The sequence below is a fragment of the Anabrus simplex genome, chromosome 1, assembly GCF_040414725.1.
Source record: "Anabrus simplex isolate iqAnaSimp1 chromosome 1, ASM4041472v1, whole genome shotgun sequence".
Lineage (NCBI taxonomy): Eukaryota > Metazoa > Arthropoda > Insecta > Orthoptera > Tettigoniidae > Anabrus > Anabrus simplex.
This window is the reverse complement of record NC_090265.1, coordinates 251,545,151-251,571,660: the sequence shown is the minus strand read 5'-3', so window position 1 is coordinate 251,571,660 and position 26,510 is coordinate 251,545,151. Positions and strand designations below refer to the sequence as shown.

The window sequence follows — 26,510 nt, the reverse complement described above, 5'->3', positions numbered from 1 at the left end:
AAATGGTCTCCAACTGCTGGGCTACATTGGCGACATTCCGGGTTGTTCGCAATAGCCTTCCCATGACGTTCCAAATGTGCTCTATGGGAGAGAGATCCGGCGACCGAGCTGGCCATGGAAGGGTAGGGTAAGCTTGAAGACAGTCCATAGCAACAGGTGCCGTGTGCGGCCAGGCATTATCCTGTTGGAAAGTAAGGCCTGGATGTCGCTGAAGGAACGGTAACACAACCGGCCGTAAAATGTCATCAACATACCGCTGTGCTGTTAGTGTGCCAGGAATGACTACCAGAGGGGTCCAGCTATCAAAGGAGATGGCACCCCAGACCATCACTCCCTGTTGTGGGGCTGTGTGGCATGCGATAGTCAAGGCAGGATCCCCACGCTGGCCTGGATGTCTCCGAACAAGTCTGCGGTTGTCGTCAGGGCACCATTGGAAACAGGACTAGTTACTAAAGACTATATGTCCCCAGTCAGCGCAGTTCCACGTTGCTCGAGCGCGGCACCACTGTAATCTGGCTTGACGGTAAACAGGTGTGAGTGGTAAGTGGCGTAACGGGCGGCGCAAGCACAAATTCCTCTCACTCAGGCATCTGTTGATGGCCATGGACACATGTGTGTGGGTCACACACTAGATCGTTGATAACGACGACTCTGGTGCTGTGACAACTGCTCTGACAATCGCTCTGTCTGCCCGTGCTGTAGTGGCCCTCAGTCGACCACTGCCATCCTGACGCTGATGTCTGCCGTTCCTGGCCCACGTTTGCCAGCATCGTCTGATTGCCACACCACTTCGACCCAAATGTCCAGCGACAGCTCAGTTCGTTCCTTTCAATCTGATCACACAACCTCTTTCAAACTCTTGACATATGCTCGTAATGAGCACGAATCCTTCGGCGTGACATTCTTACAGCCGACGTTAAGATAGCGCAGTCGAATGCAATAGCTACTTAGAGCATACACTTCAGAATCACGCCTTGTATACACCTGATGCATGCACAGTTCGGATACGCGGGAGCTCCCGTTATTCATTCATTGGACACAAAACTTTAATCATTTTCATGTTCGGTCCGAATGTCTTTACATACATAATTTCCTTACAATCGGACGACGCCTTCCTGGTGCGTTTTTTTTTTTTTTTCTTGTTATAGAGTGTATTTGTACTGATCGACACAAACTCAAAATGGCCTGAAGGGAATTTCTAAAGAAACTCCAACTTAGAATATACTAATCAAGATAACTATTAAGTAAAAGGTTCCACCTGATCAATACTTTTTTATTATTTAGCCTTCGGCTAAATTTATGTCATTAAAAACTTACAGAACATGTTTCGATTGCTTAGCAATCATCATCAGCTGTTTCGCTTAAAGCTTAAGTGAAAAAGCATAAAACATTTCATAATTAAAATTGAAATGTGTTAGTAAGGGACGTTTAAGTGGTGAGGGAGGATGGATGGTGGGGGGGTTGTGTTTGTTAGTTAAGATTATACAAATTAAAAACTATTCTAAACTAAAACATCTTTGATTTCATTCGTTGTCACTTGCACTGGTTCATTATTAAGTTTGACAGTTTTCTGTTAATGCTCTTGCACACTTTTCTTGATGGTATAGTGTTTCTTCTTTTTCTAGACCTTTCTTACTGTCTGGTGGAGAAGATTATGTAGATTGCTGGTCGAATTGTTCAGTTTTCATTTAGTTGGATAGTTTGGAGTACGATCCCTAACCAATTATTCGTTGTACGAATTTTATTCGGAATCATTAAGTCGGGAAGTTTGGTATACTACCCTTGTCCTATTTGGTCTTGTTCCGATGTTTACGCGTTTGTATTTGTCTCTGCCATCCTCGACCTTGTGTAGTGACACGTCAACATCGGAACAAGACCGAATAGGACAAGGGTAGTATACCAAACTTCCCGACGCAATGATTCCGAATAAAATTCGTACAACGAATAATTGGATAGGGATCGTACTCCAAACTATCCAACTAAATGAAAACTGAACAATTCGACCAATAATCTACATAATCTTCTCCACCGGACAGTAAGAAAGGTCTAGAAAAAGAAGGAACACTACAGTATACCATCAAGACAAGTGTGCAAGAGCATTAACGGAAAACTGTCGAACTTAATAATGAACCAGTGCAACAAATGTTTTAGTTTAGAATAGTTTTTAATTTGTATAATTTTAATCTTAACTAACAAACAAAACCCACCCCCCCATCCATCCTCCCTCACCACTTAAACGTCCCTTACTAACACATTTTAATTTTAATTATGAAACGTTTTATGCTTTTTCACCTAAGCTTTAAGTGAAACAGCTGATGATGATTGCTAAGCAATCAAAACATGTTCTGTAAGTTTTTAATGACATAAATTTAGCCGAAGGCTAAATAATAAAAAACTATCGATCAGGTGGAACCTTTTACTTAATAGTTATCTATCTTGATTACAATATCGATACGGAATGAAGTGGATAGTATGTAATTAGAATATACTATTTGACTGCTGAAGGATATATTTAGCTTTCATGGCCTTTCCCGAATAATAGCCTCAGAAAACACAACAATTTTCAAAAGCGAAACATTTACCAACTTCTGCTCACAAAATGGCATTTAAAAAATTTATTTCCCCAGGTTACCTAGCAGCAAATAGGTTAGCAGAATGCCACATACAAACTTTGAAAAATAAATTGGTCATTACACTATAATTTCATCCATATCGAGCAACCCCTCTTACATGACTCCAGCTGTACAATAACCTTGGTCGAAATCTGCAGATAAAATTAGATGCATTACTACCAGCTGAAAAAGGTCCTATCTATCGTTCCAACAAGAGGATTTTTTATTTAAGTATGGGAGATTCCATTCAGGATAGGAAGTACACAAACAACAAAATAAATTTGGTGCGGTCAGAAGGAAGTTTGGTCGACTACATTATGGAGTTAAACTGGATGACACGACAGGGAAAGCATTTTCTGATTATATTAGACATGTTTGCTTGGTGTGAAAATGGAACACCACGGAAAACCATCTTCAGCGCTGCCGGCAGTGGGGTTTGAACCCACTATCTCCCGAATGCAAGCTCACAGCTGTGTGCCCCTAACCGCATGGCCAACTCTCTCAGTGAGAGCTATTTAGGTTGCACTCATGTTTATTTACAAAGTCACATTTGTGATGAATCAATGTACACTGAGAAAAGATGAAAACATTAAGTGTGCCAAATACTAACAAAATTTGTGAAACATAAATTTTGGTTGGCTCCCAACCAGCCACATTATATACTGTCAAGCAGCAGTACATAAGGATTAGCAATGCTGGCTGTTGTACACCAACATTCTGGTGGTCCATTTTAAACAGTCATAAAATAAATGTGGAGAACAACACTAAGTTTATGATTCAATGTTTCCCTGAATCTGAAATGATATCCCTCACCATGTTTTATCAAATTTGGGGAAGTAAAGTTGGCAAGTTTTTTTTCTTAGTACACATAATTTATTTCACTTAGCACACATTCTTAACTATTATAATGGGAAAATAAAATGCAATTAACTTCATTATTAATAAAATAGTTTTTAAATTTTTTAATCTTTTAAATGCTATTTGTTCGAGGCGTCGACCTATAGAGTTCTTTTGCCCCTACTTACACCGTGTAATATGAACCTGTGTGTAATTGGAATGGAGGAAGTGTAGAGTGTTGAATGTGAGGAAAGGAATGTTCAGGATGACACAAACCCGCAGCCCCCAGGCCAGGGATATTAATCATTTACAATTAAAAACCCCTGACCCAGCCAGGAATCGAACCCAGGGCTGCTGGATGACAGGCAAACGCGTTGCTCCCTACACTGTGGGGCTGGACTGTTAATAAAATATACTCATCAATTCTCTCAATACCAGTATTTTATCATTTTGTACTTAGGAGGCATTAGGTGATACCTGTTAATAGTTTATCTTCAAAAACTTGCCAGCTGAACTCTGAAATGCATAACTGTCTATAATGTTGAGTAGAAAACGATTGAAAAACCCTTCTCAAAATCTGAATGCAGTATGTAAGCTTAACAAGAGGAACTAACTGCATAGTAATCTCCTTCTGTATTCAACAAATATTCAGGCTTAAAAACAAAAATATAATAAAAAGAGCAATGCTACAGAAAATTTCAATACAGTATATTTAGTACCTGTGTTTTCTATCAAATCTGCCTTGTGTATCTGCGGGGTATTGCCACGTAGAGCTGCAGATTCCCAGCTTTCTACAGTTGCTATGAAAGACCACACATGAAGTTAATCACAAACACACACAGTTAAATATGAAAGCAATGCAAAATCCACAGACATTTCATGCAAATAAGATTAGTTTTAATGAGAAAATAAAATAAAGAGGAAGTTAGAATACAATTTTAAGAATTAGAGGAGAAAAACTGTTTTACATGGAAGTGAAAGTATATGATGGTTCTGATGTAGAGAAATAGTCTATTAATGGATAAAACAATAATACTGAAGATTATTATCTATAATCATCATCATCCATCTTTAAAATGCCTGTAGAAATCATGGGCACTATACTTGTTATTTTGTTGTCAGTAATGTTACCAGGATTAGAGACACAGAGGATTCATGCTAGAATAATATGTGATTCATCATTTCATAAGAGCAATATGGGGGGAAAAGGGTTCATTAACCCACCCGGCAGAGAGTCAGATAGAGGGAGCAGTAGAAGAATAATAATAAGAAAAATACGAGGGTTGGGGCATTAGTCACAGCAACTGTTTTCTTCCTGACATTTTCACAGTGCTACCACACAATGGTCATATGTTCTGAAAAGCGTGACACTCACAGTACATGGGCACGGCAGGAGATGGCGGTGTATTGGACAGGTACCACACACAGGGTGATGGGACAGCAGTAGTGAGTCAGGCTCCATGCAGAATGGAAGTGACGAGACAAGAACACCGTGGGAAGTACTAGTACACCCGCCATGCTTACCAGACTTGTCTCTGTGCGATTTTGACCTCATCCTCAAAGTGAAAGAACCATTGCGTGGGATATGGTTTGGGACATGAGAGGACACTGACAACTCTGCGAAACATGAGATTGCAAAATTCACACGTGGTGAGGCGACTGGTATCTGACGTTTTCCCATCCTTGGCAATGAGTTGTGGATAATCTAGGGGAGTACTTTGAGGGTTCCTGTACTCTCTGAGAATGAACATTAGGTAGCACAAAGATTTCTTGACGACAATTTCATCGCTTTGTATCCTACACCTGGTAAACATACTCGGCATTATTCACACATTCCCCTGCACCTTACGCTCCCCACTCCCATCTGTATATTTCCATTTCCATGTCAATAAAAATAGTTGCAATGATTTACGCCCCAACCCTTGTGCTTTAATTATTTTTTTAAATATTCTGGATGGGATTAAAATAAACATTTTTTTCCACGTGTTCATTTTGGGTTACAGTAGCAAATACCACATTCCCTCAAAAGCCTAAGAAAACAACTGTATGAAGGAACAGAGGTTGTAGTACTTTCAGAGAGGGGCACAATAATTTTTGAATCCCAGTATATTTCTCTGATATATTTATGTATAGAGTTTTACTACTGTATATTTCAGAATGTTTTTACAAAAGGCTCTACATAGCAGTATTGCTTTCCTACCTGGAAAGTTGCTGGAGCCTGGGAAGACAGACAGACAGACAGACAGACAGACAGACAGACAGACAGACAGACAGACAGACAGACAGACAGACAGACAGACAGACAGACAGACAGACAGACAGACAGACAGACAGACAGACAGACAGACAGACAGACAGATCCTTTTTAATGTGTCTTATACCCTTCAAGAATATTTTTATATTTAAAAATAGTTTCTATTTGCATCATACTACAGTATGTGAGGAATACTGAGTAAGATAGTCAATAAATCATAAAGGTGGAATAAAGTTGAGAGTAAAATGATTTAAAGATGGGAGAATAAAATGGAAAAAAATGTATTATTTCTCATATTTCCTCAGTTGGTAATGCTGTTAAATTTCTAAACAAAACCAAACAACTGATATCTGACAACACTAAATGTTTCAATAGAAATGCCCAGAAAATTTTGGTTTAGTGTGTACTTGTCTATACCTCTTACATTCGTATTTGGATATCATGTGCAGAAATTTTATCAATGTAAAATCAAAGCAGTTGCCAGTTGCTGTGACAGCAATTTATAGTGGAATTCATCCCACCACCCACCTTTACTATCTATCCATTGCACGTGCAATACAGCCGAAACTGACATACCTACATCATAATAAATAATGTAATCGCTTTTCCATCACACTAACTAATTTTACAGTTTCCGGAGATGACAAGGTGCACAAATTTTGTCCTGCATGAGTTCTTTTATGTGCCAGTAAACCTACTGACATGAGGCTGGTATATCTGAGCAACTTCAAATACCACCAGACTGAGCTGGGAACGAAACCACCAACCTGAGCTCAGTAGGCCAGCACTCGACCATCTGAGTTACTCAGCCTGGTGACATACTTTATTTTTCTTGTGCTAGTTATTAGGAAGAGTCCTTTATACTGTATTCCAAAAGACAAAAGATACAAGCAGAATCAATTTTCACATGTCTTGTATGCATTTAAGAAGAGCCTGGTATAGGTCAGGAGTTCAAAGTTACGACTGCAAAAATGGTTAAAGATCAAAGTTTTCCAAAGATCTTATTTGGGTGTTAATGAAATTTGCAAAGTAAACTGGTGTGATGGCAGCATTTAGAGTATATGACCATGTATGATTAAGTAATGGCAAAATTCAAATTAACAGCAAGTAAAAAAAAAAATTGGAAATTATATTGTGAGGTAGAGAAAGAAAGGAAAAATGAAAGACAGAAGGTTTTTGTTAAAAAAGGTGTTTGAATGATTCACAGAAACAATATACAAAGGGTGACGTTGTAACATACAAAATGTTGTAATTTTATGCTCGTGACAGTACTTCTTCTTAAAGTGGTACCTCTTTGAATTGACGGTGTCTTCAAAAAGAATGGGCCATATTATGTACTGTATATTATGCCTGCATTACAGCATGCCATATGCTCATTTTTACAACATGCAGTGGAACTTCCCATCTCACCAATGAGAAGGTACTTCATCAAGCTGGGAAATCAGCTGAAGTCTTAAACTGTTGCAAAACTCATGGAAGTGGCCTATTTTGGTCACATCTTTTGAAATGACGAATACAGCCTGATGCAACTAATCATAGAAGGCAAGATCATACTGGATGTGGAACCTCTAACAATGGTTCAAAATCCACTATGGCAACTCTGATTCATGAAATTGAAAATAAGATAAATTACTTCATGATGGTCATGAACTTTCTGTGAAGAGATGACATCAGAAGAGGAAGAAGGCAGATCTTCATGTATTAATACGATACTTTCTGTGCTCCAATGCCTCTCTTTGTGTAAATCAATGTCACCATGTAAATAAAATCCTCTTTTTTTTTCCGGGGGGGTGGGGGTGGGGGGGGGGGGAATTATAGAAGATAACTGTAATACCATTAGCAATGTTCTGTAAACTCCAATTACAAAAATTCATTTGAGTTACATTATCACACAGTTTTAATTCTTGGGATATCGATACACAGTAAGGTTCCAGTTAGTGTGATAACACTTCCTGAGAAAAAGTAAATACATTTTCCTATAGATCACAATACCTTCCTGGAAAGCTTTAGTGAGCAAATTTCTTTAGGACAGGTATAACATGTAACTTAATTGAAAGAGAAAGAAAGAAAGAAAGAAAGAAAGGTAGAGAGCCCAAAGGCAATTTCTGATCACAACCTTTTAAGACATCTTACCGACTAGACAGTTCCTTGCAGCCAAATCTCTGTGGATACAGTTTTTGGATTCAAGATACCTCATGCCTGCAGCAGCATCTCTGCACATTCCTAGCAATTGCTTTTGAGTGAGATTAGCAGATTTGTTGCGTAGAAAAGTCAGCAGTGAACCACCTGCAAAAGGGAAATTAAATTGGATATACCATAGTTCTCTACTATAATGTAATGAATCAAGCCTATAACTGAAATTTTCATCATGTCTGAAAAATATGTCATGCTACTGTAAGCTTCAAGAAATAATAAGTCATAGAAGAGGATTAGACTCTGAGGTAATTAACAAATGACAGCATTAATTAAACTGAAACCTCTCTTTATGCTTTTCTGTACAGACCATTATTGGTTCTCTGTCCAGAGAAACACTAACTGAAACTGAAGATCAGTAAAAGAACTGAGGAGCAAAATGGAAATAGAATTCTCCTTTCTTACTCTAATGTGTGAGTAAAATACTATATGGAGGAATCAGCATCAAACTTTGTATACCTAGTCCATGCTATGGTCTTTCATCTTCTTTCACTTCAGTGTCATACACACTTTGTAAATAACCTTGCATACTTCTGTTACATTGAAAAAGTAGCAAGCAGCATTTAGGGAAATTTGTACTGAATGTTATAATTTAAACTATGTTAAAATGTTGACAAGAAGGTAGGTTTTCATCAGCCATTCAGATTTCCCTGTCACTTTCCTTTCCAGTAATGAAATTTTGATCATAGTACCTCCGTGGCTGTGTTTGTGTTTTTACTTGTGAATGTACCATACATACATTTTCATTATACAGGTTGTCCCAAAAAAACACTAACAACGCTTAGTATGTTATGCGGGAAGGCAAACTGATCCGTTTTCAAGAAGGAACCCATATCCAGAAATGCATGGCTTGGACACTGTAGCACATCGAAGTGCAAGGTAGGTGTGCGTTCTGCATGTCATCAATAAACCGGATATGAGTAGCACATTGGGCTCATTAGAAACAGGATTTGAACTGTGTGTGTCCTACATCAGGCCCTTTTCTTGCTTTATTGTAGTATTTTACTAAAATATGCATATTTCTCTTATTTATTGTCTTAAGTGAATAATTTTTTTAATATCTTATTTGTAAATTCATACTCTAAAAGATACTAAATGCAAAGAGTAAATAGTCATGCAAAAATGATATATAATTTTCCAAAATCTACTGACCAAATCAGAAAGTTTTTTATATTTTTTTCACATTCCTTCAAAATTTCAAATACAAAAAAATATAGCTGGCCTCCAACCATCCATATCACTTAAAAGAATATTTGAAAATGAACAAAACCACTAAATTTCAAAAGTTTATTTGAAAACATAGTTACTGAAGATTAAACATAAACCAGCAATATATATTTCTCAGCACATATGTTCATATGTTCAAAATAACAATAGTAAATAATAAGAAAAACCACAAAAAATATCACTGTTCATGAAAATACCATATTAGCTTTAAAAAAATTACACTTTAGTATTTACAGTTGATATATTTTCAGTATAATGAAATGATGTATGGCTTTTAGCGCCGGGAGTGTCTGAGGACAAGTTCAGCTCACCAGATGCAGGTCGTTTGATTTGACACCCGCAGGCGACCTGCACATCATGATGAGGATGAAATGATGATGAAGACGACACATACACCCAGCCCCTGTGCCAGCGGAATTAACCAATTATAGTTAAAATAGGGAAAGTGGTCCTAACCATAATCCAAGTATATGCCCCTCAATCTGGGTGTACTCAAGAGGAGAAAGACACATTCTTGGATGAACTAAAAAAGCATATTGAAGAGAATAATATAATCATGACGGGGGATTTGAATGCCCAAGTTGGTTAGAACAGGGTATGGAAATGTTATTGGTCCAAATGGCTTTGGAAATAGGAACCAAGAAATAACCTCATAATTAAGAACACCTTTTTCCAGAAAAGACCCAGCCATAAAGTAACAAGATACAGATGGGATGGGCAGCAGAAATCTTTAATCGATTATATTATCTCTGATAAGGAAGCCAGTTAGTTTATCACCGAGGTAAAAGTAATGCCAGGAGAAAGCTTGGACAGTGACCACAGATTACTGATGGCAACCTTTACAAAACATCCCAGTGAAAAATGCAAAGACCAGGCGAAAACCCAAAATACGGGTGTGGAAACTGGATGAACCTGGAAAAAAAAAAGGAAGAATACCAAAGTAGAATCCGTGAGCAGCTCCCGACAGATGAGATAGAAACGGCAGAAAAGGAATGGACCTGATTTAAGAAAATACTTGTGAGCTCAGCTGTTGATATTGTAGGAAAAACTAGTTGTATACCAAAAAGAAAAGGAAACTTCTTGGTGGAATGACTCTGTTCAGCAAGCCATAAAAGATAGGAATACGGCAAGACAAGAAAGCGATAAAGAGAACCTAAAAGGCGCAGGTAAGTATTATGTAAGACTGAGAGAACTAGAACAGAAGTATAGAGACCTAAAACTCAGAGCAAAGAGAGTAATTAAATCTGAGAAAGAGAAGAACTGGCTTGAATTTACTGACAAATTAGTAGAAGACAGTAAAGGAAATAAGAAACTTCTGTACAGAATTGTGCAAAACAAAAGAACTATTCATGTACTAGTTAAAGCACTGGAAAGAGATGACAGAATTAGAACGTGGAGAGAGGAAGACATTCGGGAAGAGATGAGAAGGTATTTTTCTTCCTTGTATAATGGAACAGACCCAGCAGAACTCACTCAAGAAGATTTGGAATTGGATACTAGGAACAAGGCTGGAAAAAGTGAATCCCCATTGACTTGGTTTGAGATTGAAAATGCTCTGAACACTATGAGCAAAGGCAGATCACCTGGCCTTGATGAGGTGAGCTCAGTCATGATTAAAGCTGCTAGAACTCATGGACTTCAGTGGCTATTTAGAGTGATGAATGCTGTATGCAATGAAGAAAAAATCCCAACTGACTGGACTAAGGGTTGAATAGTCCCCCTTTCCAAGAAAATAAATAGACGGATATGTGGCAATTATAGGTGAATCACACTCCTGTCTCATAGACTTAAGTTGATGGAGAAAGTGATAGAGAAAAGTTTATGAAAGATCATCAAACCACAGCTTAAGAAAGAACAATACGGGTTTCAAGGTAACAGATCAACAACAGATCTCATTTTTGCTGTTAGGATGATAATGGAAAAACATTGGGAAAAGGGACAAAATGTCATCTTTGTCCTTCTGGACTTAGAAAAAGCCTATGAAAGCATACTGAGGTATAAACGTTGTCAATCAATCAATCAATACTGATCTGCATTTAGGGCAGTCGCCCAGGTGGCAGATTCCCTATCTGTTGCTTTCCTAGCCTTTTCCTAAATGATTTTGAAGAAATTGGAAATTTATTGAACATCTCCCTTGGTAAGTTATTCCAATCCCTAACTCCCCTTCCTATAAATGAATATTTGCCCCAGTTTGTCCTCTTGAATTCCAACTTTATCTTCATATTGTGATCTTTCCTACTTTTATAAACGCCATTCAAACTTATTCATCTACTAATGTCATTCCACACCATCTCTCTGCTGACAGCTCGGAACATACCACTTAGTGATGATGATGATGATGATGCTTGTTGTTTAAAGGGGCCTAACATCGAAGGTCATCGGCCCATACCACTTAGTCGAGCAGCTCTTCTTCTTTCTCTCAATTCTTCCCAACCCAAACATTGCAACATTTTTGTAACGCTACTCTTTTGTCGGAAATCACCCAGAACAAATCGAGCTGCTTTTCTTTGGATTGTTTCCAGTTCTTGAATCAGGTAATCCTGGTGAGGGTCCCATACACTGGAACTGTACTCTAGTTGGGGTCTTACCAGAGACTTATATGCCCTCTCCTTTACATCCTTACTACAACCCCTAAACACCCTCATAACCATGTGCAGAGATCTGCACCCTTTATTTACAATCCCATTTATGTGATTACCCCAATGAAGATCTTTCCTTATATTAACACCTAGATACTTACAGTGATCCCCAAAAGGAACTTTCACCCCATTAACGCAGTAATTAAAAAAACTGAGAGGACTTTTCCTATTTGTGAAACTCACAACCTGACTTTTAACCCTGTTTATCAACATACCATTGCCTGCTGTCCATCTCACAAGATTTTCGAGGTCACGTTGCAGTTGCTCACAATCTTGTAACTTATTTATCACTCTATAGAGAATAACATCATCCGCAAAAAAGCCTTACCTCCAGTTCCACTCCTCAACTCATATCATTTATATATATAAGAAAACATAAAGGTCCGATAATGCTGCCTTGAGGAATTCCCCTCTTAATTATTACAGGGTCAGATAAAGCTTCACCTACTCTAATTCTCTGAGATCTATTTTCTAGAAATATAGCCACCCATTCAGTCACTCTTTTGTCTAGTCCAATTGCACTCATTTTTGCCAGTAGTCTCCCATGATCCACCCTATCAAATGCTTTAGACAGGTCAATCACGATACAGTCCATTTGACCTCCAGAATCCAAGACATCTGCTATATCTTGCTGGAATCCTACAAGTTGTGATTGCTTGAGAAGGAGAAATGTTCCAGAATCTCTCATCAGTAAAGTAAAAATGTTGTACAATCACTACCAGAGCTGTATAAGGATAGGAAATGGCTGTTCCAACTGGTTTGTAACAAGTAAAGAAGTGCAACAAGGTAACACTTTGTTACCTCTACTATTTATCACAGTGATGGATGAGATAATGAAAAGAGTGAAACAGTACAGCAAGAACAGTGCACTCAAGGCATTTGCATATGATGCAATAATTTGGGGAGGTAATGAGGAAGAAGTTCAAGGAAAGATTAATGCTTGGAATTGTCATTTTAAGGAATTCGGACTTAAAATCAGCCTCAAGAAAATAGTTGTTATGACAGTCAACAGACAAAAGTCGGGAGCAAATACACAGTAAACGGACAGAAATTGCAAGTATTTAACCACTTCCAATACCTTGGTAGTGTCCTGACTGAAGATAACCGACCAAATGCTGAAATCACAAATAGAGTTCAAAGAGGAGCTGTCCTTTACCATCAGGTTAGAAGCCTTCTCTGGGACAGCCAGATTCCAATACTAGGCAAACGAACACTTTATCAAGCTTACTTCTTGCCCATAATAACCTATGGCCTTGAAACTTGTATCATCACAGGCAGAGATAAAAGTAGACTGCAAGCTGCAGAAATGAAATTCCTCTGGACAATGCTACAAAAAATCAGGAGAGATAAGGTCCGCAATGAGAGGATTCGCCAAGAGATTCAAAAAAGAGAATCGTTATGTGATACCATAATCAGATCAAGATTGAAATGGAATGGCCATGTAATGAGAATGGATTCTTGCTCAGTAGCTTAGGAATGGTTGGAAAGAACCTTGGACGGCAAAAGACCTCAAAGGAGATGGATCGAACAAGTCAAACAAGATCTAGAACACAGAGGAGTGGATTGGAACTAAGTACAGGAAGAAGAATGGTACCTGAATTGACTGAAGTAGTGAGCACTCATACACCGCACCTGGGAAACTGGAGACGGTTAACTGATGACGATGATGTTTATGATGATGATGATGATATTGCAAAACATTTTCTCTGCAAATTTCCACTAAATTGGCATTGCATTCAGTTGTGTCACGTTAATAATGGTGCTCATGCTGATATTCTAGACACTTCATAAAACCAAACCAAACCCCATGGCACTACAGCCCTTAAAGGGCCTTGGCCTACCAAGCGACCGCTGCTCAGCCCGAAGGCCTGCAGATTACGAGGTGTCGTGTGGTCAGCATGACAAATCCTCTCGGCCGTTATTCTTGGCTTTCGAGACCAGGTCTAGACACTTAATGCTCAATATAATTATGCTGTAAGTAGCCATACCAATATACTTGGCTGCACATGACTTTTAAGAAAAAGTTAAAAAAATAAATGCACATAATCAGCAAAATAGACTGCATTACATAAAAATATTAAAACAAGTGAACCAGGTCCATAGCATTTTTCATATTAAAGGACCAAAATACAAGGGTTTTTTTCTTTATTAGTGGTAACTAGTAATTACAGCCGATACATAAGAGATACCTCTACGAAACATCTAGTCCCTTAATAAAGTTCCCAGCAATGCATAGACCCTCATTGCCAGTGATGTAGAAGCCGTAGTATTCCAGTAGCAGTTCTCGGGATAGTACAAATGGAGTGATCTATCACCCAAATAACTTTGGAAACAGCGGCTTCTTCACCTTTAGTATCAAATCAGAATCACAGAGACCTAAGTCTGAGGAGTATGGAGGATGATGGAGCACTTCCCAGCATCACCAAGTATATAAATCAGCTACCTGCACAATAATGGGAAACATCAGCTGAAAGTGTTATTGTTTCTGGCACAACACTAGCTACAGATGATGTTCCAAAAATGAACAATACACACTGTGCATTCATAATCTGTCCTTGGTGAATGGTATGTGTTAAGATAAATGCCATCGCTAGAGCCTGGATGCTTGAAAAAATGCCTTTTCTTACTAGGTTGATATATGAAAGAGTTACAGAGAGATAGACTTTTGACATATTTGCTCCATTTTATAAAACTTATTGCCTCTTTCTTTACCTTTTGAAACTATAAATTGATATATTTATTAATGTTACCCACATTATTTTGGTATGATATACTTTTCAGAACATAAATGTGTTATTCTAATATTCTCTTATCTGGAAATGTAATAGAATGAATATTATTAAAGAAATGATAAGCTTAACTGAAACTGTTCCAGGTGACATGCAAGGTGCTGTAAGTGAAAAGTATGGCTTAGTGATTGGTGCAGTGGAAGAACAGGCAATAAAGGAAATCTAAGAGGAATTTGGAAAAGGGATCTCAATCCAAGGAGAGGAAATCAAAACTCTGAGATTTGCCAATGATATTGTTATTTTAACTAAGTCTGCAGAAGCTCTGGAGAAATTGCTGAATGGTACAGGCACAGTGTTGGAGAATGATTACAAGATGAAAATAAATAAATCCAAAACAAAGGTAATGGAGTGCAGTCAAATGAAGTCAGGTGATGCAGGAATTATTAGATTAGGAAATAAAGTTGTAAAGGAAATATATGAATATTGCTACTTGTGCAGTAGAATAACTAGTGATGGCAGAAGTAAAGAAGACATAAAATGCAAACTAGCACAAGCAAGGAAGGCCTCTCTTAAGAAAAGAAATTTGCTCACTTCAAACACTGATATAGGAATTAGAAAGATGTTTTTGAAGACTTTCGTCTGGAGCACGGCATTGTAGGGAAGTGAAAAATGAACGATAACTGACTTAGAAAGAAAGAGAATAGAAGTTCTTGAAATGTGGTTTTACAGACAAATGCTGAAGGTGAGACAGGTAGGAATCACGAATGAAGATATACTTAAATCAAATTGGTGAGAGGAGAGCACTTTGGAGAAATTTGACCAGAAGAAGAGATAGAATGATAGGACACACCTTAAGACACCCAGGACTTGTTCAGTTAGTTTTTGAGGGAAGCAGTAAAAACAGCAGGAGTAGACCAAGGTATGAGTAGGACAAACAGTTTAAGAGTAGATGTAGGATGTAGAAGGAACGTTGAAACGAAAAGGTTAGCACAGGATAGGGTGGCGTGGAGAGCTGCATCAAACCAGTCTATGGTCTGATGATACAAACAACAACCACCTGCCCTCTTACCAATCTTAAATTTCTGGCCTTACCAGGAATCAAACCCAGGCCCCCAAGGACAGCAACTAATAGCGCTAAGCATTACAGTATGGAGGTGAAATTTTTCAGCAATGAAAACTAATTTGTATGATAGGAGGCAGAGTCTGAACATGGAAAATTTGAAAGAAAAGAAAAAAATTTCATACTGCTGAAGTTCTAATGCACTTTTGACTTTACTGGGGGATTAACCATTTAACCAGTCTCTCACAGGCAATGCAATTTTTTGCACCACAGCACATGCATGGAGCATTGGACGAGTCCATGTGCTGTGAAGTAAGTTAGTACCACCCTAATATGTGTACAGTATATGTGAAAAACATTGGTTCCATTTTCTGGTGTGCATGCAAGAGTGTTGCCACTAATAAAGAAACAGCCCTCATACATTCAGTAAGATATGAATATGCATTATTTATTCCCTTCAGATTTATTTAACAAAGATGGTTTGTACATACTAGAGTGCCATGTGGTCAGCATTTTATTCTTTTGAATCAATTCAATATCTTTCAGGGGATAGCTCCTATGCTGAAGGCAAGTCTTTAGTTGTTAACAAATGTCTCAGAATAATTAGTTACTTTCACTCATTGGAAACAACGGTATAGCTTTGTATGTACTGCACGTACCTGGTACAAGTTCCATAACAATCATGATGGGTTGCTTCTGCACACAAATACCAATGAGTTTTACAATATTAGGATGGTCATATTGCTTTAAAATACGTCCTTCTTGAAGAAATTTCTTTTTATGTTCTTCTGGAAGAGTTATCCGGCATGTTTTCACTGCCACTTCTTGTTTTGAAGTCTTAAGACGTGCTTTATATACATCACCAAAGTTACCCTAAAAAATACAGACAGCAAAAAGTTAAATTTATCACATTTAGTTCAGCGTGGAATCATTCCTATACAACAATTAAGAAATTTTTGTCAATTGTACATTATCCTCAAACGTTACATTTATCACATTTTAACTATAACTTGTGAGTAAGTAGACGAGCTGCTCGACTAAGTGGCAGTAGCAAACATCTCAGAATAATTAATTACTTTTACTCATTGGAAACAACAATATAGCTTTGTATGTACTCAGAATACAAATTACTCACATGTGAAGTTAATAATGATATGACTTAACCTTGAGACAAGTTATAAAGGCTGAGGATGTTCGGTAGACGAGCAAAACATGTCCCTGTTAATGTTGTATTGTAGTAGAAAGAATTTCTAGCGACAAAAAACAATTATGTATTGAATAGGTGGAAAACAAAAATAAATATTGTATGCAATTTATGAGTGGCAGGCTCCGACCTGTCAGTGGAGACATGGCATGGAATGCGTGGAATGACATTAGTAGATGAATAAGTTTGAGTGGAGCTTTTAAAGGTATGAAAGATCATAATATGAAGATAAAGTTGGAATTCAAGAGGAAAAATTGGGGTAAATAATCATTTATATGAAGAAAAATTAGGAACTGGAATAATTTATGAAGGGAAATGTTTAATCAATTTCCTGAAACAATTTAAAAAAAGACTAGGTAAACACTTTTTTTAAAATTTCCTTTATGTCACACCGACCCATATAGGTCTTATGGCAATGATAGGGCAGGAAAGGGCTAGGAATGGAAAGGAAGTGACCATGCCCTTAATTAGGAATTTGCCTGGTATGAAAATGGGAAACCAAGGAAAACCATTTTCAGGGCTGCTGACAATGGGGTTCGAACCAGTAAACAACTGAAAGAGAAAATACCACTTGGGTGACAGCCTTAAATGCTGAGGATTGGATTGGGTCGGATTGGATCGGATCGGATCGGATCGAATTGGATTGGATGGCCTACAAACAATTAATAATATTCCGGGCTCAAATAATCCAAGAAATAAGGCAAATGTGTTGTCAATTTCAAGGCTATCCATATAAAATTAGTTATCTATATATATAAAATAAGAGTTTTATCTGTACATTGCTTAGAATTTGAAAAGAATGGTAACAAGGAAATGCACTTCTTACTTTTCCGTAATGTCTGTCTGTCTGTCTGTCTGTCTGTCTGTCTGTCTGTCTGTCTGTCTGTCTGTCTGTCTGTCTGTCTGTCTGTCTGTCTGTCTGTCTGTCTGTCTGTCTGTCTGTCTGTCTGTCTGTCTGTCTGTCTGTCTGTCTGTCTGTACACGCATCACTAGAAAACGGCTGAAGATAATTTAATGAAAATTGGTATGTGAAGTCGGGGGATGAGCCACTACAATCTAGGCTATAAATAATTTTACTCACGCTGAGTGAAAGGCTAGTTTAGCGGAAGGCCTAAAATTTAATTCTCAAATATTTATGTTATTATTGGTCCTATCGATAAATACTACATAACTAAAGTTATATAGAATTAAATTTTCGATCATTTATGTCATACATTGTTTCCATGCCGGCTTTGATAACACAGATATTCATGAATTTGTACTTTTGTTGCCAAGTCCATATCAACGCCGAGCCACAAGAAAATGGGTTAACAGAATTTAATGAAAGTCGGTATTGGGGAATAAGAAACTACAGTGTAAGTTATAAACAATTTTATTCACCCTGTATGACATTGTAGTTTAGGGGAAGGCACCTAAAAATTAAATTATTTAATTTTTAAATACCTATGTTATTGGTCCTATCGAAAAGTACTACATAACAAAAGTTATAGAGAATACAATTTCCGACCACTTATGTTTTATTCAGTTTTACCATATCAACTATGATAAGAGTGGTATTTCAGAATCGGAAGAAAACTAAATGTGAAGGCCTACAATAATGAAAGCTCATAACATTGATCAACAATAACATTACATTGGCCATTATATGTGGTGATGTTCTTTGTCCCTCATGCTGCCGCTCAACTCCAATAGTTGGGATTACTGATGCATACTGAATATAACAGCCTGACTGAATATTGGCAGAAAATAGCTGGGGAGTTAGAAAACTTTCTTCGTTAGCATGTCATTCCTCTAGGGTTTACACATTTTCTGATACTGTACTGCTGGTACGTAACTCACTGGTTCATCATAGTATTCCAGCTATTCGATCCCTACTCTGACGCGCTGTTTAAAATGAGCAGTGAGCACTCTTACGGCAGAGGCTCACTTAGTAGTAGTAGTAGTAGTAGGAGTAGTAGTAGTAGTAGTAGTAGCAGCAGCAGCAGCAGCAGTAGTAGTAGTAGTAGTAGTAGTAGTAGGAGCAGCAGCAGCAGCAGCAGCAGTAGTAGTAGTAGTAGTAGTAGTAGTAGTAGTATGACCTGGTGTAGAATTACAATTTAGGCATATTCCAAATTATAGCACCACAATTCACTAAATAACTCAAAATTTAACCCTGAAAAGAGCTGTTTCTTCCTCTTCACTTTTATTAAATTTTACATTCATTTTATTCAAAATTAGCAGTGAAGAGGGGGTTTCTCCTCTGGCTGGGAGGAAAAAATTGCCTCCAAGTCAGATTTTACCACCGCCAGTGTAGTGAATTGAGATTTTCCAACTCATCGGGTACTCCTAGGAAACAGATTAGTAAAGGGGCATAGTTTTTGCCCTGGGACTCTCCACTATTCGACCCCCCCCCCCCCCCCAAAAAAAGACTAAAAGTGTTCACGGATCATGGCTGTCTGCGGTCTGGTCTTTCCAGCTCTGGAACTTTGGACTGTTTGTACTGTTTGTTAAAAGTGAGGTTTTTCATTTGATCAAGTATGTCATGTGAAATCATTGCTTTTACTCACGCCATTCCTACTGACATCATTGTAATGACCTATGTTCATTTCAGTTGGGAAAACCACCAGACAGTCTTTCTGAGGATGTAAAAAGGCAGGTGAAGTGTGCGTGTCTGCCATTATAATGCAATTCCTCAACCTGATTGTAACTGATGGTAAGCAGCAGCAGCAGAAAAGATGTTTGGTGATTTCTCTGTCGTGTTTCTAAGGTAATGTTAAGAGCTATGCAATTTAATACAGTCTTGCTCACAATGTGTACTCTAACTAACCTACAATTCTGTATACAATGTAGAATTCCGTAGTGAAGCATGGGTACATCAGCTAATAGTTTTATAAAATGTAGGTATAAGGTCTGTTTCACCTGGGCTCAGAGGAGCATTGTTTTTCCTATTTCCTCTCCATTCTGTTTTCTGATCAAAAACTAACTACAGTGTGATACATGCATTCTGTATTATAATCATTCCTTTAATTACTGCTCAACATCTGCAGACCTTTTTTGTAAATTACTTGTATTATATGAAGGAAATTCATAAAGTAGGTTCAACTAACAAATACCTTTAAACACCCAAGGCCAAATTTAGGCATTTAAAAAAGCATTTCTGTGTTTAATGGGCTTTTAGATAACATTACTCATTTTTACAACTGAAATTTTTCAAAAAATAGATATTTTGTGTTATCTTGCCTCTATAAAAATTTCGCCTGTGTGTTTGTGATTGCAAAACTCTAAAAGTAGTCAGTCGACTGACTTGAAATTTTGACATAACGTTGCATTCAAATATGAGCATGTTTAGGAAAGGGTCTGAACTAAATCGGATTGGTAGAGATTTTGTAATGAGTATTTTTATGGAATTAATTTAATTACAAAGCCGCACCAAGATTGGATCAACCTTGGACAAACTGTTACTAGGTGACAACAACTTATGCTACATCATTATAGTCCGGTACTGTACTGTATATATGGTCTGGTTCATTGGCTGAATGGTCAGCGTTGAAGCCTTCGGTTAAGAGGGTCCCAGGTTCGATTCCCGGCCAGGTCGGGGATTTTAATCGTGTTTGATTAATTCTTCCGGCTCGAGGACTGGGTGTCTGTGTTTGTTCTAACATGTTCCTGTTCATATTCAGACAATACACTACACTTTCAACCACTACAGAAACACGCAATAGTGATTACTTCCTTCCATAGAAGGTTGGCGTCAGGAAGGGCATCTGGCCAAAAAACAGGGCCAAATCCACATGTGCGACACAGTTCACATCCGCAACCCCACAGGAGTGGGAAAAGCGGTAGAAGAAGAAGAAGACTGTACTGTATATAGGATGGGAACATGCCACCATGTTTTAGGATGGACATTTGTTGCTAGGAGGTTTATGCAATTCGACAACTTGTTGTCTGTTATTTGGAAATAGGAATCAAACGTGCCGTGGTCAAGATGTACTTTCATGTAACTAAGCAACTCATTGCCTGTTATTGTAAATGTGAATAAATGTGAATGAATATAAATAAATGTGTTCAGTGCTCAGAAAACTCTAAAAGTAGTCGATCGTTGTCTGTATTTTCACCAGCCATAGTACAAGTTTTATAAATTGAATCAAGAAGAAGAAGAGCAGCACAACAGTCTCAGCAATGCCAAGAACAATTAGATCAACTACTAAGATGTATGCAGTTGCAATATCTGAATGATCGAGCTTCATTATCACCAAATTGCTTTTTCATACGAACCGGATATTCAATGCAATACCTCATGTAAATTTGTTCAAATCGAAAAAATGAACAACTTTTGTCTGCACTGCACAGCAATTAAATTTAAAGAAGAAACCCCAAGCATGAGCTGCGCAAGCGGAAAAGTGAAGTTACCTGAACGTAGTTGCCAAAAGAATGACTGAAGAGTTTGTTAAAAGGAATTACCGGTGATTCAAAACATTTCCTGAAAAACATAAGAAATTACAATTCCTGTTTTCAGATTTCTTCATTCGGTGCTAAAAATAAAAATAAAGATAAAAATGACCAACTGAAGGCACGCTGCCAAATCTCTACTGGAATCAGAAGGCATATTGTTAAGTCATTGCAAAAAAATGTTACATGACAACAACAGTTCAATTCGGATGTTCAAAAGTGTGATTGATCTCATGTTCGCTAGAATACATTTATTTACTTACCCATTCATATCATATCAGACTGAGCCACAGCAAAGTATGGCTGGGTTTAGCTAGTAACATATATTTGTAATTGTTTTGTTTTTCAACTGTCTGATATTTTTCAGTACCATATTACTCCATATTTAAGTTACTCGTTTCATACTCTCCTACTCTAATTTTTAATGTTGTTATTGTTAAGGGTGTCAAATACAATGCATATAAAAGCTAAATGATATAAGTGTATGTCAGTAAATCCTGCTACATAATATTGCAGAACAACATCAAGAAATTAATGTTACACTCTACGACAGCATTTTTTAGTACTTGACGTGTTGTCCAGTGGTTAGTAACAAAGTTGGTTGTAAAATTTTAAAATATGAATAAACTCATTGTCCTGAATGAAAGATTGTTACATTGTAATGTAAATAGAGTTTTATAAACCAGTCATATAGACTATGGCTTAATTACATCATATACACAGGTGCATTAATATATATCACTACTGATAAGGACTTCTAGATTCATACAAATTTTTAGGAAGTTAAAGCAGACTACAAATATTGAAACCAATCTTAAATTTTTATCAAATGTTATGTGCCCTTTTACTCTATGGTTGTTAAATAAATTTTTTAATGTGTGCTAATTTGTATTTTGAGGTAATCTATACGCTTATCTATAAAGCTGAAGATGGTCCAATGAAAGGGTGAAACTAGTCCTGAATAAAAGATAATTCTTTTAAATATATTTTGTGTTGAATAGGAGGAGTGATCTTTTCAATTTTCATTGTCCTGATGCATTGGGTCACTGGAGGGTAAGAGTACTGTGTGCACTTTTGTGATTCTTTACTCCTATTTTTAGTTTAAATTGCAAATGAGATTATTTTCATTCATTTTTCTGTTTGTTTTTAAATTACTATTGTAAAGTTGAAAAATCTGCCAAATATGAAGGTAACCAATGCCAATCACACTCACTATATACTAAACAAATATGTCATTCACTTCATTATTTAACAATACTGAATTTCTCACTTTTAAAACTGAAATGTTTTTTAAAATAACACAAAAAATCTTGCCTCTACAGATGTTATATTCAACATATAACATATATTTTTTTTGTTTTTTACCTGTCTTTGATATTTTTCAGTATTACTTTATATTTAAGTTACTCGTTTTACACTCTCCTGCTTTAATTTTTAATGTTTTTATTGTTATGGTAACTTAAAATTTGGCAGAATTTAATTTGTTAAGGACATTCAAAATTTTTATAAAACAAAGATATATTTCATTGTACATCATGGAAATTTCAAACTATACAATTTGTTTTAGTTTATGAAGTATACTGAAAATAATTTAACAAGTCTCTGTTAAGACTGTCAACTGTCAAACAATGGAAAATGTAGGGTAATATTTTTCTTCTTTCTTTTTAAATTTCTTTTAATTGTTATTGTCTTTACCCTGCTGGCTGAGGGTTATAAAAACATAATAATCTATAAACCTAAAATACCTATCTGCATTAATATACGTATGTAAAAAATTGTATTTTGAGTTTAAGAGAATAAGATAGAATAGTACTAATTTCATAATTATAATTGAAAACTTCAACAGACACAGATTGTCACAGATTGTGAGTGAAAACTTGCTAAATCAAATAAGACATACATTAATAACATTTTCTATTACCGGTACTTTAAATTATTTTCATGTTGAACTAACCCGTCCAATTTTGTCGAGTAGAATGACATCATCATTATTGAGTTCCCAGCGTTCTCTCAGGATTGGTTTCCGCAGTACTGCACCGGACCGACTGGTGACTGGTAATCCACTTTGATACTGATGCAGAATTAACTCCTGAATTGTGGGAAATGCTGGCCCTTCAAACCTATAATGACCCTGTACAAAGAAAATTACAATATTTTTAATAAGAGAAAATTATTAAACCAATCAATGTACACTGCTCAAAAACAAAAGAAATTTGGTCACATTTTTATGTGGTCATGCCTCCAATATATGCATACATGTTGACATAAAAACAGACACATAATGAAAACAAATTCTTTGCAACAATTAAGAACTGAAATGATAAGTGTTCTTTAGACACTCAAAAAATGACATCATTGCAGAACATGTCATACACAAAGTAGTCCCTGCTCATACACCTAAAATGACAATGTGGTTATTAAGTATCTTAATAAGGAGTATTACCACCCCTCACACGGATAACAGCTTCACAATGCCTTCTCAAGCTTCTGACAAGGTGCCGCACATTCAATTGATGTCCCCACTCTTCTGAAAGGGCGTGTTCAACAGCTTATAGTTGATTGTTTGAAAAGCAGTGCCAAACCCATTTGGTTAGCCGGAGATGGCCAGTACGATTCTCTCGGCTTTTCAGCCAAATATTTAGTGTATTTACTAATGGATACAAATACAGGTCGCATAGCTCATTTGGAACTTGTTCAGAGAGTGATGGTGAATGGTGATCTTGAAAGGGCTGCATGTGAAATCGCGATGAGGAAGATTGTACAGGAAGAAAATTGTAACATAAAACTCTTCCTTTCCGATAGATACAAAGGAGTAAGGCATTTACTGAGAACGCAGTATCCTGATATTGAACATGAATTTGATGATTGGTACATAACAAAAAGTCTAATGAAAAAGATGAAAGCTCTCGATAAAAATCATCCAGAAGTTCAAGCGTGGAAGGCCAGTATAAATAATAATTAATGATGGGCAGCACAAACATGTAATGGAAACAGTTCTGTGTTAATCGATAAATTTACGTCAATTTTGCACCACGTAAAAAATGAGCATAAGTGGTTAGAAAACGGTGAATGGAAATCCTGTGAGCACGATACATTAACGGAGGAAGAAGAGAGAAAGAAAATGTGGATTAAAGGAAATTCAAGTTCACATGAAGCCTTGAAGAAAATAGTTTTAGACAAATCTATTTTAAAAGTTGTGGAACATATAAAACACTACATTCACACCGAAAGCCTAGAAAGTTATCACAACCTTCGTTTGAAATACACTTCTAAAAGAGTTCATTTCTCGTACAGAGGCTTAAAGTTCAGGTCAGTGATTGCTGCATTGGACTATAATTGGAACATCAATAAATTGAAAGCTGGTATCAAAACTCAGTACTCAAAATCAACAGGAGCCTGGGTGATAAAACAGAAATATGAGGCGTCAAGCTATGGATGGAAGAAGGCAATAATGAACAAAATAAATCTCTTGCAAACTAACTATAGTAGAGCCTCACCTGAAAATCAAGCAATGGATCTGTCACTGCCTAAAAACATCACTCAAATACCTCGACCTTCCAATGACGACCTGATCAAGAAGCACTTCTCACGATTTCACTCGCAACAATAAATGAGGTACCGTACTTCACGTCAAAGTAATACATTATCTATATTCATCATACAGACAAGCTTAGGAAACACTTACATAATTCTGCTGTTTTAATTTCATGTTTTCATTTACAGCTTGAAGCCCACATAGGTGCCATCGGGTTCTGGAAATGTGTTCCTTATGGCATTGACAACACATGATGGTATGACAACTCTGTTCTTTTTACCAATCTCAGTCCATGAATTTACCCACGAAGTGAACTATTACTTTAAAGCTGTCAGTAAATGTTTCCTTGCCATGTTCTTTGTTTTTAAGCTCATGTTATGCCTTGTCATTGTCGATACCTCACGGTCTAAAATAAGCCTTGTAAATGAGGGATTTCTTGTTATACACATAAATTTCTCAGATTTCACTGCTTTTACATTGTCTAATTCACAACAGCATACACTTTCTTCATCTGTATCCATGATTGTACACTCATTACATTTACACCAAATTCGCGTGCCAGCACGGCCTGTAGTGTTTAGCATATCCATGTCAAGATTGCTTTCTGAATGGACATCAGCAAACATTGTTCGTTCTGGCTCATACTGATATGCACAAATGATATTTAAATCCATTATAAATAAAAATAAGCCCACTAACACTGGCAGCAGAAGAACACGGCAGTAGCAGATGGAGTGCGGGAAAAGACTGCGCGAGTTTACTCCCAGCGTCAAGGCTGCCTGGTAGACTCTACAGCGCAGTGACGTCACGACCAGTTACTACTTCCGCACATAACTTGAGAATGGTTGGACATAGAGGTACCAGATTAACGGCACTGTTATTACATTCCCATAATACATATTTATCAATGAATAACGAAATATTTGTTTTTGTGTTGTGTTCTCCTTTACGTTTAAGAAAGGGAGTACATCCCTATCTTTGCCAGTTAAATCTCCCACAGTACCAGGAATCGAACCCAGGCCTCCGAGGACAGCAGCTAATAGTGCTAACTGTAGTAGTAGTAATAGTAGTAGTAGTAGTAGTAGTGGTGGTGGTGGTGGTGGTGGTGGTAGTGGTGGTGGTAGTAGTAGTAGTAGTAGTAGTAGTAGTAGTAGTAGTAGTAGTAGTAGTAGTAGTAGTAGTAGTAGTAGTAGTAGTAGTAGAGGAAGAAGAAGAAGAAGAAGAAGAAGAAGAAGAAGAAGAAGAAGAAGAAGAAGAAGAAGAAGAATATTTCATTTGAAACTAGGAACATTTTATATTATCCAGAAACATCAAAAGCACCATATCTGTATAATCTGTATAGTAACAATCACTATCAGTGTGCAGCATAGTTTACAGTGTGATAAAATCTGAAACAATTACAACAATAATGACTTCACCAATGTAAGGAATATGTAAGTAAATAATTATATAAATTTCAAACATATTGCTTTTTATAACCTGTATTGTACTGGAGAGTTTACGCTGAACACAAAGAAATAGTTTAAAAGAGAATTGTACCTCTGTTGTGGTCTGCACGATAAAGTGTTTGTGCCCTCCCCAGCACACTGAAAGGACAGTCTGACATTCATCGTTGCGAGTCGTCTCCCGCACCAGAAAGTCTCCTTCGTGAGTTAAAAGACGTACCACTTCTTCGCGAGGTAGCACTCCATGGAACCACTCTTCATCCACTAACGGTCGGTGTAAATTGAGTGTGACCTAGTGTACATATAGCACATCTGTCTCACAATACAATTCAAAAACATGTTCCCAA

At 37.1% G+C, this 26,510-nt stretch overlaps 1 protein-coding gene across 4 annotated transcripts in view; it reads right to left on the bottom strand.

The window, feature by feature from the left end:
- FER (tyrosine-protein kinase Fer) overlaps positions 1 to 26,510 on the bottom strand; it is a 751,747-nt gene that overhangs the window by 25,297 nt on the left and 699,940 nt on the right. For 2 of the 4 annotated variants that reach the window (XM_067159220.2, XM_067159236.2), the window contains 5 exons: positions 26,258 to 26,455; positions 23,138 to 23,314; positions 16,211 to 16,424; positions 7,837 to 7,989; positions 4,169 to 4,249 (listed from right to left, as the gene is read on the bottom strand). In XM_067159220.2, coding sequence (XP_067015321.2) covers positions 4,169 to 4,249; positions 7,837 to 7,989; positions 16,211 to 16,424; positions 23,138 to 23,314; positions 26,258 to 26,455 — 823 coding nt within the window. The remainder of the gene's footprint in view (positions 1 to 4,168; positions 4,250 to 7,836; positions 7,990 to 16,210; positions 16,425 to 23,137; positions 23,315 to 26,257; positions 26,456 to 26,510) is intronic. The other 2 variants (XM_067159229.2, XM_068231044.1) reach the window with 1 other exon arrangement.